Source organism: Bubalus kerabau, chromosome 9 (genome assembly GCF_029407905.1).
Source record: "Bubalus kerabau isolate K-KA32 ecotype Philippines breed swamp buffalo chromosome 9, PCC_UOA_SB_1v2, whole genome shotgun sequence".
Lineage (NCBI taxonomy): Eukaryota > Metazoa > Chordata > Mammalia > Artiodactyla > Bovidae > Bubalus > Bubalus kerabau.
Window position 1 is genome coordinate 97,839,915 of NC_073632.1, and position 14,508 is coordinate 97,854,422.

The 14,508-nt window shown below is 45.7% G+C and overlaps 1 protein-coding gene across 14 annotated transcripts in view; it reads right to left on the bottom strand.

Annotated features, from left to right (window-relative positions):
* SYNE1 (spectrin repeat containing nuclear envelope protein 1) overlaps positions 1-13,223 on the bottom strand; it is a 495,794-nt gene extending 482,571 nt beyond the window's left edge. For 6 of the 14 annotated variants that reach the window (XM_055536002.1, XM_055536004.1, XM_055536001.1 and 3 more), the window contains exons 1-2: positions 12,969-13,221; positions 2,603-2,894 (exon numbers count right to left, since the gene is read on the bottom strand). In XM_055536002.1, the coding sequence (XP_055391977.1) occupies positions 2,603-2,669 (67 nt within the window). In that variant the 5' untranslated portion in view covers positions 2,670-2,894; positions 12,969-13,221. Of the gene's footprint in view, positions 1-2,602; positions 2,895-12,474; positions 12,795-12,968 lie in introns of those variants that run through there. The other 8 variants (XM_055535999.1, XM_055535996.1, XM_055535994.1 and 5 more) reach the window with 3 other exon arrangements.
* Positions 13,224-14,508: the final 1,285 nt, after the last annotated feature.

The following is a 14,508-nucleotide window of genomic DNA, read 5'->3' on the forward strand; positions in this document are numbered from 1 at the left end:
TTTATTTTTAAACTTTACATAACTGTATTAGTTTAATTTTTAAAGGTGATACTCCATCTTCCTGATGGGAGGGACTGGCTGTGGGGAAACCTGGGTCTTGCTCCAGCGGGCAAGGCCATGCTCCGTAAATCCAATTTTCTGCTGCTGGGTGGGGCTGTGCTCTCTCCCTGTAGTTTGGCCTGAGGCAGTCCAGTTCTGCAGTCTGCAGACTCTGAAGTGAAGTCGCTCAGTCGTGTCCAACTCTTTGCGATCCCATGGACTGTAGCCTACCAGGCTCCTCTGTCCATGCAATTCTCCAGGCAAGAATACTGGAGTGGGTTGCCATTTACTTTTCCAGGGGATCTTCCTGACCCAGGGATCGAACCCAGGTCTCCTGCACTGCAGGCAGACGCTTTACCATCTGAGCTACCAGGGAAATCCCTGCAGACTCTATGGTAGGGCTAATGGTGATCTCCTTTAAGAGGACTTATGCTAACAAGTCACGCCTCCCAAGACCACTGCTGCCATGCCCCTGACCCCCGTGGCAGCCAACCGTCGACTCCATCGATAGCTATCATAAAACACTGGCTAATTTCCCTGTGGGCTGCAATACATCCTTGTAGATTACTTATTTTATACATAAGTTTGTACCTTTTACTCTCCTGGCCCTATACCGCCCCTCCCCTCTGCCTTCTCCCCACTGGTAACCACTAGTTTGCTCTCTATATCTGTGAGTCTGCTTCTTTTTCATTATATTCATAGTCTGTTGTAGTTTTTTTAGATCCCACATATAAGTAATATCCTATAGCATTTGTCTTTCTCTGTGTGATTTATTTCACTTAGCATAATGCCCTCCAAGTTCATTCTTGTTGCTGTACTACAAAAAGTAAATAAAACACTGAGGCATGTATTTTTCTCTCCTCTCATTCCCAACCACTACCTTAATACAAGAACTTTCATTCAAACCAAAGTAAGTATAAAAAGAAGCGTGTTCATAGGACCATAATCTAATTCTGAATTAAGTGTTTTGAAATTTACTGTCTACAACTTTCCATTGTTGTCAATATGTATCTTATCCGGAGAAATTTCACATTTAATCACTTAAAGGATAATCTGCTTTATTATCTAATTATCTTCCTCACACTTTTACTTATCAATCCATCATTTTGAAGCTGAGGTTACTGAGGCACAAAATGGTTCAGTCCTTTGCACACAGGCAGACATAGACAGTGGACTGGAACTCCAAGTTCAGTGTTCCATCCGCCCAAGAAAAGATGCACAACTTAAACTGCAGATCCTCGGCACTGGACAGACCCAACCGGAGGTTTTTTCAGCCTGTGGAGGAGGTTTCTGCACATACTAAGCAATGATCAGTCTTTCATCCAATCAGGTTCTTTCCAGCAGGACAAGTGGGATTTTTCAATAATCACTGTGAAACAAGTATCACTTGCACTGACGCAGCACAAATCAGCCCAGGCAGACAAATGCGGGCGGGGGTCACACCACTGCATCTGACTGCTTCAGTCAGATTGCCGATCTCTGTTCAGGCAAGAAGAACATTCAGCTCCACCGATCACCTGATTTTCTATAACTGGAAGCGTGTACCAGGTCACGAACACCCAGATGTAGTAGTTCAGTCTGTATTTGAAAGTCGAAAGTGCCCAACTGGAAATAACCACAATGCACATTAAATGCATTATAAGCAAGGAAAGTCAGGCTTTCCCACTTAATGTGATGGCTAGGGTGCCAAACCACATGCTCACTGGCTGGAGACACGAGGAAACCTAAAAGCCAAGCTACTGCATTATGTGCAAGCTCTCTTGACAAAGATTAGAGCAAAACCGTGCTAAGTATGGATATTTTTATGTCCTGAAAATAGCCACGTGAAGCCTGAGAGAAGAGATGACTGTGACAAAGAAGCAATATTTTTATATATGCGTCCATGATTTTTTTTTAATGATTCCAGGAATACACATATTAAAGAAAATTCAGAATTAGAAATTCATCTATCAGCTGCCATAACATTTCACTGCTAACTCTCTTCTTTAAAACAGTTCGCTGTCCGAGAAGAATACAGGTAAGGGACGTGGTTCCAGTCCATCCAGGCTACTAGTCACTGACCTCATCTCATCACACGCCCCCTCTGGATCTCTTTGTCTCTCTTTACTGACAGACTTTCTAAATATCTAAGCGCTTTCTCCCTGGGATAAGGGAACCACTTGGCCACAGCACACAGTTATCTCTTCACCACTGTCACGATATCCTTATCAGGGCCTCGTCATGCCGCTGCGTCTTCATCTCTTATTGAAGGACAGGTTGCCAATAACTCGGAATTCCCATATGGACACTGGACTAAGAGCCATTAAGGTCACGCTCACCCAGACACAAAACCAAAACAGGAGCTTTGTCTTTTTTTCTACTTAAAGAAGACGGCATCTTAAAATCACGTGGATACTAGTTTGAAAACTTTAGGATAAAAGCCATCATTGTTATCCCCTTGCTGTAGTTTCATAAAACTGAATAAAAAGGCAAGCAGATTTGGAAAGAATCTGAGATAAGTCAGTATTGCAACTTTAGAGCCTCTAATAAAATAAAACAAAAAACCCTCCAAGCATTTTTTTACCTTGCAGCCTCTGCATCACATTGGCGATGTCCCGAGGGGCCCGCGAGGCTGCCCTGGAGGTGGCCATGGCTGCCCCTGAGAGCGGAACCACCACGGGAGACTCTGTGTCCGGCCGGCTGTGTCCCTAGACCACTCCAGAAAACATACTTGAAGTTCTCCAGTTCTTTCAAGTGACAGGTGATTGCCAAGTCCCAGGCACTCACAGCAGTCCGGGAGGAAATCTCCCAGAGATCCAACCACTTCTTTTTCTTCTCTTGCTTTAAGACTGTCTTCTCAGGATGAATTCAGGATTCTGAAAACCAAATAGAAAAAAAAAGGTTCAATATTTTTTCAAAAAATCAATATACGTCACCCAAGCGCAAAAAGTAGAACTATGCTTATTTAATTTGAAGAGATGATTCATTACCAAGTGAAACAACTAATGTAAAAATACTTAAAAATCTATAAAGTGGTAGGCAAATATGAGGGCTTCCCAGGTGGCTCGGAGCTAAAGAATCTTGCCAATGCAGGAGATGCAAGAGGCGCAGGTTCAATCCCTGAGTTGGGATGATCCCCTGTAGTAGGAAATGGCAAGCCACTCCAGTATTCTTGCCAGGAAAATTCCACAAACAGAGGAGTCTGGCAGGCTACAGTCCATGGGGTCTAAAAGAGTTGAACCCTACTGAGCACAGCATAGCACAGGCCAAATGTGAGACATTCCCATGATGCTTGATAAAATAAACAAACACTTGAAACATACACAATAAATTTGCTAAAAGGAGAAGTGTTCATGTTTTTCTATGTTTTCTTTTTAAACTAGTCTTTTTTTCACCAATCTATGAAAATAAAAGTACTTTTACCCAAAACACCAAGCATTTCTCAATATTCATAAGTTCTCTTATCTGGGTTGTTTTAGCCGGTTTTGCATGCCTACTCTGCTCTGTTTTGTCTGTACACTTTTCAGGAATGAGATTAGATCTTAGCTCCTAAAATTTGATGAACTGAAACAGGATAAATATAAAATTTCCTGTTCGATTACTAAGTCCTGTCTGATTCTTTGTGACCCTGTGAACTGCAGCACTCCAGGCCTCCCTGTTGAGTTTGAGACTCTGTCATTTAAAGAGACAAACGGGTTTGATTTCTGTTTTTCCTCCCCATAGAAAGATTCTAAAGTAAACCGTAAGGCCGTGGTGGGGTTGGGGGCTAAGCAAGAGAGGACATTTTTCTTGTAACCTCTTCCTGAATTCTCTGCTTTGGTCAAGTCTAATTCATCATGTTGGACTGGGGAAGCAAAACAGAAGTAGGAGAGCAGCTGATGAAATCTTGACATTGAGACACGTGCTTTGAACAAGGATTTCCTCACCCTGTTGCTTCTCCTGCTAAGTTGCATCAGTCGTGTCCGACTGTGCGATCCCAGAGACGGCAGCCCACCAGGCTCCCCTGTTCCTGGGATTTTCCAGGCAAGAACACTGGAGCGAGTTGCCATTTCCTTCTCCAACGCAGGCATGCATGCATGCTAAGTCGCTTCAGTCGTGTCTGACTCCGTGCAACCCTATGGACAGCAGCCCACCAGGCTCTTCTGTCCACAGGATTCTCCAGGTAAGAATACTGGAGTGGATTGCCATTTCCTTCTCCCTTCCTAACCCTAGGGTTGACAGAAGAAGAGGTCTTGCCATGAATAGGACAATTAATGACAGAAAGAGAAGGAGCGTGAAAAATGTACACAGAGAAATTTAACCAAGACACCAAACCAAGGGGGCCGATGTGAACATGACACTTTTACAATTCATACTCATCTCTGGGCTGTGATGATGAAGGTGAAGAAAGGAAATAGGGTGAGTCAGGGGAGAAAGGCAAAAGCAAAACTGTAAAGAAAACAGTTCCTCTGTGTGGGGCAGTCCACTTTTAGCAAGGAAATAAGAGTCTGTGAGGGCAATCAAACATTATGACATGAATGTGTGGTCATAAAACCTGCAATATTTATGAAGAATTGGTTAAGTAATACACTGTAATTACAGATTACAACAGATTTTTTAAATGGCATTAATACTAGCATATACTGGTACCTGGCTGAATTGTATGAATAAGCTGAGAGCATCGTTTTTAGATTACCACCTTAAAAAGGATATAAAACACCCTACCCTGCTGCTACCTTGCACATTTCTGGGGCCAGAAAGAGTGTACTGGCCCCTTAACAAGTTAGAGGGCTGCGATGCAGTGAACAGCATTACCTCGTAAGAAGGTAAAGACAGATTTCTCTTGGCTACTTGCAAAGATACTGGAAGTTGGACCCAATATTTGGCAGCTTCTGAGCTAGAGAGGTACCTATGTGTGGGCAGCTCCCCCAGGGATTCTTAGAGAAGAAATAATTACTACCAGCCAGCCCTCATCCATCAAGATCTTAGTCCTGCTGGAGCTGTGTGCCCATTAGTAGCCTCCATGTCCTAGGGAAAAGCATTCCACCAGCCCACATACCAAAGCTACCTTAATTTGAAGACTGATGGACAGTGAGCAATGCCTGAAGGATCTTACAAATGGCTTTCCTAAACTGTTACAAATTAAGGTTCTCCAAATACAAGATTATAACTTTCTGAGGTCTAGCTAGCTGGCTACAGATACACTAGGTAGAAATGAGGGAAGAAATTCATTTTAATTTAGCTACCCAACGCCAGACCCTGCTCAGCACTGGATTTCACAGATGATTAAGACAAGGCCCCTACCATCAATCAAGAATTAGAGAATTAAAAGGGATTTCTTCATGCCATTGCCTTACAGATCACCATGCTCTCAACTCTTCTAAATCACGTTCATCTTCTCAGTGGAGTAATACTGAAATAGTTCCCTCTCTCCCTCCCTCCCTCTTTCTGTCTCTGTCTTTATTTTGATACCACATTAAACCCAAAGCAAAGTTTAAAGCAAAGAGGAACTAAAGAGCCTCTTGATGAGGTGAAAGAGGAGAGTGAAAAAGCTGGCTTAAAACTCAACATCCAAAAAACTAAGATCATGGCATCCAGTCCCATCACTTCTTGACAAACAGAAGGGGAAAAAGTGGAAACAATGACAGACTTTCTTTTCCTGGGCTCCAAAATCACAGTGGACCATGACTGCAGCAATGAAATTAAAAGACGCTTGCTCCTTGGAAGAAAAGTTATGACAAACCTAGACAGTGTATTAAAAAGCAGAGACATCACTTTGCCAACAAAGGTCCATAGAGTCAAAGCTATGGTTTTTCTGGTAGTCATGTAGGCATGTGAGAGTTGGACCATAAAGAAGGCTGAGTGATGAAGAATTGATGCTTTTGAACTGTGGTGTTGGAGAAGACTCTTGAGAGTCCCTTGGACTGCAAGGAGATCCAACCAGTCCATCCTAAAGGAAATCGACTCTGAATATTCATTGGAAAGACTGATGCTGAAGTTGAAGCTCCAATACTTTGGCCACCTGATGCAAAGAACTGATTCACTGGAAAAGACCCTGATGCTGGGAAAGACTGAGAGCAAGAGGAGAAGGGGATGACAGAGGATGAGATGGTTGGATGGCATCACTGATTCAATGGACATTACTTTGAGCAAACTCCAGGAGATAGTGAAAGATAAGGAAGCCTGGTGTGCTGCACTTCGTAGGGTCACAAAGAGTTGGACATGACTTAGCAACTGAACAACAACATTAAGCTCAGAATTTCTCTGTTTGAGTCCATCTTTAGTTCATGTACCTGGTGTTACTTTCACAGTATAACTAATACATTCTGAGTGCCAGAGTTCAGTGCTAGATAAACAGGATGAATACAACATGTAACCTATTGTTTGAGAAGCTTAGAATATAGAAAAGATAATGCAACAAAAAATCATGGCTAAATGCAAATACAGAAATGAGGAATATAAAGCACAGGCACTAAACCAATCTGGAGGTTCTGAGAGTGTCCTGGGAGAGAACAGCTTCTGCCCTGAGCCTGGTAAAAGTGTTAGAGTTAATCAGGTGAAAAACATGGGATGCATTCCAGGCAGAATGAATAACTTGAGCAAAGGCATGGACACATGAAACAGCTTGACCAACAGACAGATAGTGAGGGACTCGACCAGGTGACATTCTGGGGCTGAGGCTGGAAAAGGAGGGAGCAGCCAGATGGCTGAGTGCTCTGCTCAGAAGTAGGTTCTGAGTCCCCAGGAAGCAACAGGAAACGCCGAGGGATTTTAAGCTGGAAGTCATCACGTGCAATTTAGATTATTCTGGCTACATTTTTAAAGGGTGTATTTGAGGTTAACAACACAAAGCTCCAGGAAGAGCAGTTAGGAAAGCATCTTAGGGACCCAGCTGAAACATGATGAGAGACTGTACAGGATAGTGAATGAATGGAGGGTAAAATCCAAAACATCTTAAGAAGGCAGGATATGCAGGACTTGGTGATTGGTGGGGGAGGGGAGACGGGAAATGGGAAGTGGGGTCGTCAGGGGATCTTGAGGACTCTCAGGGTTCTGACTTGAGATTCTGTGTGGGCCATGGGCTGAGTTCAGCACTAGAGTGGCTGTGCAAGTTATTATTTCCCCAAACTCTGCCTTTCATACCCTCACATTCTTGCTGAGCAGTTTCTTGATGACTCCTTCACACTCTCAGCTAATCTAACCCAAAGGCTTCCTGGACCCAGGACCCGCACTGCGTGTGAAGCCAACCTAGACACAACACACTTTCAGCAACTCCCTCCATTTCTTCTGAATCAACAATCCACACTCTGATAAGAGCGATTCATCTTATATCCCTCACCAATGAGTCTCGTCTCCCTCTAACCAGGCTGTGAACCTTTTGCAGGCACAGAGATCACAACTATTATTGCTTTGACATCCTACCCATTGATATTAACTACATCCCTGAACACATCCTAGCCCCTAAAACATATTTCTGTTTTATTGAACAATGTTCACATTACTTTACCTCTGCAGGGCAACCCCCAGAAAACTCGTTCCTCCCTACAGTAAAAGATGTTGATGCAACATCCTTCCCTTTTTGGGCATGAGATTAAATATTTTGCTTTCATCATTCATGTACACACATTATTTCCTATTTTGTGAAATTCTGATATTCTTGCTTTTTACTGATACTTAAATTTAAAGGGGAAAATATGCCCCTTTAATTTGTTAAGAAATTTCAAATGAATCCAACAATGATCATAAAGGGAGGTTTTACAAGATATGTGCTCGGGAGGTTAGAAGATGTGAGTTTAAACTTAGCTTTGCTCTGACGGAGCTTCCCTGGTGGCTGACTGTACAGAGTCTGCCTGCAAGGCAGCAGACCTGGGTTCTGTCCCTGGGTTGGGAAGATCCCCTGGAGAAGGGAATGGCAGCCTATCCAGTATTCTTGCCTGGAGAATTTCTGGGACAGAGGAAACAATCCATGGGATCGCATAGAGTCGGGCACAATTGAGTGACTAACACTTTGTTCTGACAATCAGGATGATTCTGAGCCGGTTCTGTGTAGGGAGGTTCTCAGCAACATCCTCAACAACCCCCTGACATGTGCAGGATGGTCCCCAGAAAGGCATAGACTCTGGACTAAAAAGACATGGAAGTGACTCTTAATTCTGCCTCTTCCTGCCCATGTGGGCATGATCTACAGAACTAGAACATCAGAGGAAGGTCCGGCACCATCAGTGAGCTCACTACCCCCAGGGTAATTAACAGTTTTTAATTGGGTGCAATATACTGTAGGGGGTAGAGGAGGAAGAGGTGGAAAGGGACAAGAAGAGAGAATTAGAGAGACATTGATGGGTCATGGACCAATTAATAGTCCTGAGACCGTCTCCAAATCCTCTCCAGAGAAGGAACTAAGATTACAAAGTGGCAAGCAACATCCACTACACCTAGCAGAGAGGTGAGATTCCTGTATTGATTATTTCATACAGAAATGCATTGAGAATTCACATGTAAAGGACACACTGCTACTGGGTAAACATCAGTAAACAAGATAGATAAGCCCCCTTAGAGTTTGTGTACCAGAGGGGAAGATGATATAAACAGCATTATAACAAAGTAGGTCATGTATTGTAATGGAAAAATGCAGGGTACTGTGGGAGCAAAGAGAACATCCAATCAATACCATCTGCTGCATTTATCATGTGGGCTGCAGAGGGAATTTAGACGATCTACTATCTGGGATCCTCCTGTCTGAACAATGGGCTCTTCTTAACCCCGAGACCTGTGAAAAGCACAGGAGTGAATCATCACAACTTGACTTTTCCAGTCAAGCAGAGTGGAATGGACTTTTCTGTCCATTCTAAGCAGAATGGACAACTGACTGCTAAAGCAGTCTCCTGTTTGTGCTCTTAAAAAAGAATTCCGTATCATCCCTGAATATCCACTGGAAGGACTGATGCTGAAGCTGAAGTTCCAATACTTTGGCCACCTGATAAGACGAGCCAGCTCATTAGAAAAGATCCTGATGCTGGGAAAGATTAAAGGCAAAAAGAGAAGGGGGTATGCAGAGGATGAGATGGCTAGATAGCATCACCAACTCAGTGGATGTGAATTTGATCAAACTCGGGGAGACAGACAAGGACAGGGGAGCCTAGCCTGCCGAAGTTCATGGCATCACAAAGAGTCGAGCACGACAGTGACTGAACAACAACACTAGAAGAAACACTGCTAAGCCACAAGACTATATATTCAGGCAATGTAACAAGTTTTTAAGTATTAGGGAACTACAGCAGAAAGTTACAATCTCTGCAACAACCAGAAATGATATGGCTCATTTCTAGGCAAAGAAGATGAACTGAGACCATAAAACATACACAGATTCACATCTGTATGTAGCACTTCATTAGCTCTCTCAATATGTACAACAGCACTCCTGTTAATACTTCCCTGGTGGCTCAGACGCTAAAGCGTCTGTCTACAATGCAAGAGACCTGGGTTCGATCCCTGGGTTGGGAAGATCCCCTGCAAGAGACCTGGGTTCGATCCCTGGGTTGGGAAGATCCCCTGCAAGAGACCTGGGTTCGATCCCTGGGTTGGGAAGATCCCCTGGAGAAGGAAATGGCAGTCCACTCCAGTACTATTGCCTGGAAAATTCCATGGACAGAGGAGCCTGGTAGGCTACAGTCCACGGGGTTGCAGAGAGTCGCACACGACTGAGCAACTTCACTTTCATTCCTGTTAAAATCCACTATTAAAAAATTTTGAAACCTAATAAATACATTTCAACACCCCCTACTATCAGTCCTTAGCCGCTGTGAGTCACATAGTGTCTAATTTTACATTTAATTATTGTTTTTCTCTATGCATCCTTTAGTTATGGTACTAATTAATGAATACCAAGACAGCTAAATGGCTGGGGAAAAGAGGGATATCCTGTAGTCACTACAAATATATTACAACATCTGTGTACTGGCTATCAGTGTGTAGTGCTGGTAATTATTCACTGTTATGAACGTTATTACACCTCCCCCCAAAATGGCACAGTGGTAAAGAATCCACCTGCCAATATCGGGAGAGGTGGGTTTGATCCCTGGGTTGGGAAGATCTCTGGAGAAGGAAATGGCAACCCACTCCACTATTCTTGCCTGGAGAATCCCATGGACAGAGGAGTCCATTAAGTTGCAAAGAACCAGACGTGACCAAGCACCCACAATTCATGAATGTTACAGGGTAACAAACAAAAATTGGTCCTGTCCTTGGAAGAACAAATGTGCATGACAGATACTGTATCGTAATTGAACTTTCTTCGGTTCGCCTGGAGTGTAAATCCTGCCCAGAGATATCTGCTCCCCTTCCTCCCCAGCTTGGCTAGAGTCTAGACTGCACTCTGTGCCAAACAAAAGTTCTCACTGGTTTAGACCACAAGGAAGGACACATTTAACACTTTAAAGAGAAGATATGGACTTCCCTGGTGGCTCAGATGGTAAAGCATCTGTCTATCAATGCGGGAGACCTGGGTTCAATCCCTGGGTCAGGAAGATTCCCTGGAGAAGGAAATGGCAACCCACTCCAGTACTCTTGCCTAGAAAATCCCATGTACCTAGGAGCCTGGTGCAGGCTACTGAACATGGGGTCGCAAAGAGTCAGACACAACTGAGCAATTTCACTCACTTCACTTAAGAGAAGATAAGCAGATTTCCTCAAAGAGGAGTCTTGGGTTCAGACCACAGGGTGTGGCTGCAGTCTCTAGGCTGGTGCCGCCTGCCCTGCAGAAGTTGTCACCAACCTTGCCCAGTCATGGGCTTCTCACATCCGGTTTCAGTGACACCTCCCTTCACCTCCAAGTAGCTGTGTGGGCTGCATAATTATCAGAAATCAGGTTCTACTACAGCACCCTCCCCACTGAACACAGCAATGCTTGAACATTTTTAAACAGCAAACCACATTTTCCCAATCCTTACTCCTTTGCAGAGAAGAATCAAGTGGCGGAAAAAAAAATCTTACAACAAAAAAGAAATAAACCATTTTGTGAAGAAATCATTAGTTAAGACAGATAAAAGTGAAGCTTTAATGTAATAACTGAGCAAGTATTTCCAAAGGCTAGCAATATTATTATCTGAGTCAGTCTGAGGCTGTGGCTTTTATCTTCTGTGTGAAATAAATATATTCAGTTAGCATTGATTGGGCACTTTTGTTCTCAATTTGCCACAAAGTAATAAACAGACTCAAAAATGCAAGGCAAAATAGCAATGTTGTTTTATGACATCTTTCTGGTGATGTCAGGAACTTTTTATCCATTCTATTAATCTTTTTCCTCATGGAGAACAGCAAGCCTCTCCAAGAAGAATCCTCATGACTCATGGTTAAGTCAGCATTTTATACAGATGGGGGTCATATTAACAACCTTTGCTTAGTCGAAAATTATCATACTTTCTCTTGCACAAGTCTGGCTCTTGCATACAAATGCTTTCTTTGGAAAAGTGCATCTCAGATGAAGACAAAAATAGACAAGCATTAAGGAAGAGGGAGGGAAAAAAATCATTCATTTTGAACTTTCTTAACATGCACAGAAAAATTTCAGATGCATACAGGTTTTCTACCCCCAACGGAAAAGCTCAGAAATGAACATTCTGGGATGCTAAACCTCACAGCTGGTGTCTTCCCACTGCCCCGCACGCCCTCACCCCTCCAGTCCACCCCCCTCACCCCGCACCCCTGCTGAACCTGACTCTATTTATGAAAAAGGGCCTGAACTTGAAGCCTTTCAGATCTGTTATCCCAGATAGCCCTCCAAACCCCGTTTCTCAACCGGCTTTCTTTCCCTGATGGCTACTAGCTGCTTTATTTTACATTATTTTCGTGCCCTTTGCCATACACCTGCCACTCGGCGAACCACCATTTCACAGAACTCCCTCTGGCAGTGATGCAAAAAATCTGTCTGAAACGTGTCTTTCTGGAAAGGAGATGAAAGTTATCTTGCCCTCTAGCGTAGGCTCCGCCTGCCTGCCATCGCAGGCGACAGCTGGAGTAGTCTGAAGCCCCAGCCTCCTCGGTTCTTCAAGCCCCCGGGGCTGCGCTACCCATGTCCCCTCCCCCAGCCCTTCCTAAAATAGTCAGTGGAGGAAGGGAGGCTCCTGGAATTTGTTCAACGCCCTACATCTCCCATCTGATAGTAGCAGCAGCCCCGACCATCGCAACAAGAGGGCGGCTGCCTTTTGCTTCTGCGTCTCTGGACCCCGGGAGAAGTGCCACAAGCCGAAATGTCAAGTCGGGGTTGGGGGGCGGATATTAATAGGGGTATGTACGTAGGAGATGCTGGCAGGACGCCCCCCACCTCCGTATCTCCCTGAGTACCACACACGTACACATACCACCGCCACCATCACCACCTTCTCCCTCCCGTTAAGCACGCAGGACCCGAACCTGCAAGTGCAAACTTGCTTACAATCTGTCTGCAATTTGTTCGGCTGGCACCCAAAGCCTCTCTCTTACCTTCTCTCTCTCGGGCTCGTCCAGGTGCCGGGCAGCGCAGCGAGCGAACCCGCGGCGGCCGGGCGCGCTGGGGGGAGCCGGAGCGCGCGGCTGCGGGGCTTTGCGGGGCGCCGGGCAGCCCCGGTGACCGAGGACAGCACGCCGGGGGCCAGCTCCCGGGCCGGTGGCGGATCGCCCGCCGCCGCGCTCCCGGGCCGCTCGCACGCTCACTCACTCCTGCGCCCAGCAGCTCGGCGACTCTGCCCTCCCTCGGCGAGCGGGTCCTCCTTCCGGGTGCACCCGAGGAGGGGGGGGTTCAGGCCTCTCCCCACGACCCGCCACCCCCCCGCAACCCCCGCGGCACTGGGGTTCGGGTAGGGAAGGTTGGGGAGGTTCCCGACGCGGCCCGTGCGCCGCCACGCCCCTCCCCGCGCCCCGCGCCCGGCGCCCGGGATGAGCTGGTCCCCGGCACCGCTGGGGGCAGGCGCCCAGGCTCTCTCCCCGGCTTCCCCTACCTCCTGGAGATGCTCGGCCGCCTCCAGCGTCTTGCTGCAGCGGCAAAGGCTTTCTGCGGCTCTCTTTCTCGGGGAGCCTTTCCACCAGGTCCACCTCCCGGGGGGTCGAGGAGGAAAGAAATGGCCGAGAGCGCCGGGAAGGAGATGCTCTGCCCCGGCTGCTAACTTTTGCCTGGGATTTCCACCGCCCGGCTGACCTTTCAGGGCAGAACCTATCTTGAAAGGCTGGGGAGGTTCGCTGATGGTCCCAGGAAGGAAGTGATGCGGTTCACTGAGGACATTTCTCTGGCTCCTTTTCAATCAACTTTCGAAAAAGATCCTAACGGCTGACCTCTTCCGTAGCATGCAATTTAAGGAGACGGGTCAGACTATATAGGCTTTTGTTCTTGTGGTTTATAAAGCTTCGATTTCCTAAGGAGACATCCGACCTCTTGATATTTCTTCTTGGTTATTCGTCAAGATGACGCTGGAGAACTGCCTTCAGGTTCTTCCCTCGCGCTCTCGGCGAGTCTGTCATCACAAGTCCTTCTCAAGGTGTCGAGGAGATCCTGGGGTTGCCGGGTAGCCTCCTGAAGAATTTATTTTGTTGTGGTTTTATGGTCTCCAAGCAAAGTCAAACACAGCCTCTATTCACCAACAAGGAAGCTCAGGTCCAACAGGACTGCAGGCAACAAATAATTACAGCTATGTTGCAAGAATCTTAAAAATAATAATTACTCTCAAATTTTCAATCTGAACAAATCGTTTTTCCCATTAGCTACGTTTGCAGAATGGGAGGCTGGAGCTTTTCAGTGGACAAAGTTTTCCTCTGCCGTCTGCCTTTCCCTAGCTCACTGCCAACACTTCACTCTTTAGCTTTGCATTTTCTTCAAAGGCTTTTCTTTCTGGATTCTAACAAAATCATAATATCTGAAATGAATTTAGTGAGTTAATCTGATGTGTTTCCTTGTGTTTACATATTTTAGAGACCAAGGAATGAATGTCTAATTGCAGAAACTGGTTGTGTCAGGGAGTCGGGCCTGGAGAGGGTGGTGTCGGGGGTCACTCTGAACATATCCTCTGCCTCAGGGTGACATTCCGCATGGCTGTCCAGAACAGGTGTTCTGGGTGGCGAAGTGACCCACCATAGCCTAGTCATGCAGTTACCACCCTCTGCCTGCATATGACTGGACTGAGATCCAAGCTGCAGGCCTGTCATTCAAGAGGAGAGGGTGAGAGGGCAGTTGAGCTCTTCCTTGCAGTCTGTGCTTTCATCTAACCAACTCACTCACCAACTGAAACTCCCCTCCTAGACTTAGCTGCTCTTCTCCCAGGAGCAGACAGGCAGGAGCCTAGGGCTTTCTGGCTGGCATTGGTTGCCTGATGAACTGAATGTCCACTCTCAGCTCATTTTTATCCTCCACCGAAGGACTAAGCACATCATCGACTTTTGGGAAAGGCTTGTCTTTTTTCATAAACCCCAGGGAAGTGTGTTGTAGCTTCATTATTCGACTATATTGTTCAAACACCTACCATATCCTGAATATTGTCCTAACTGTTG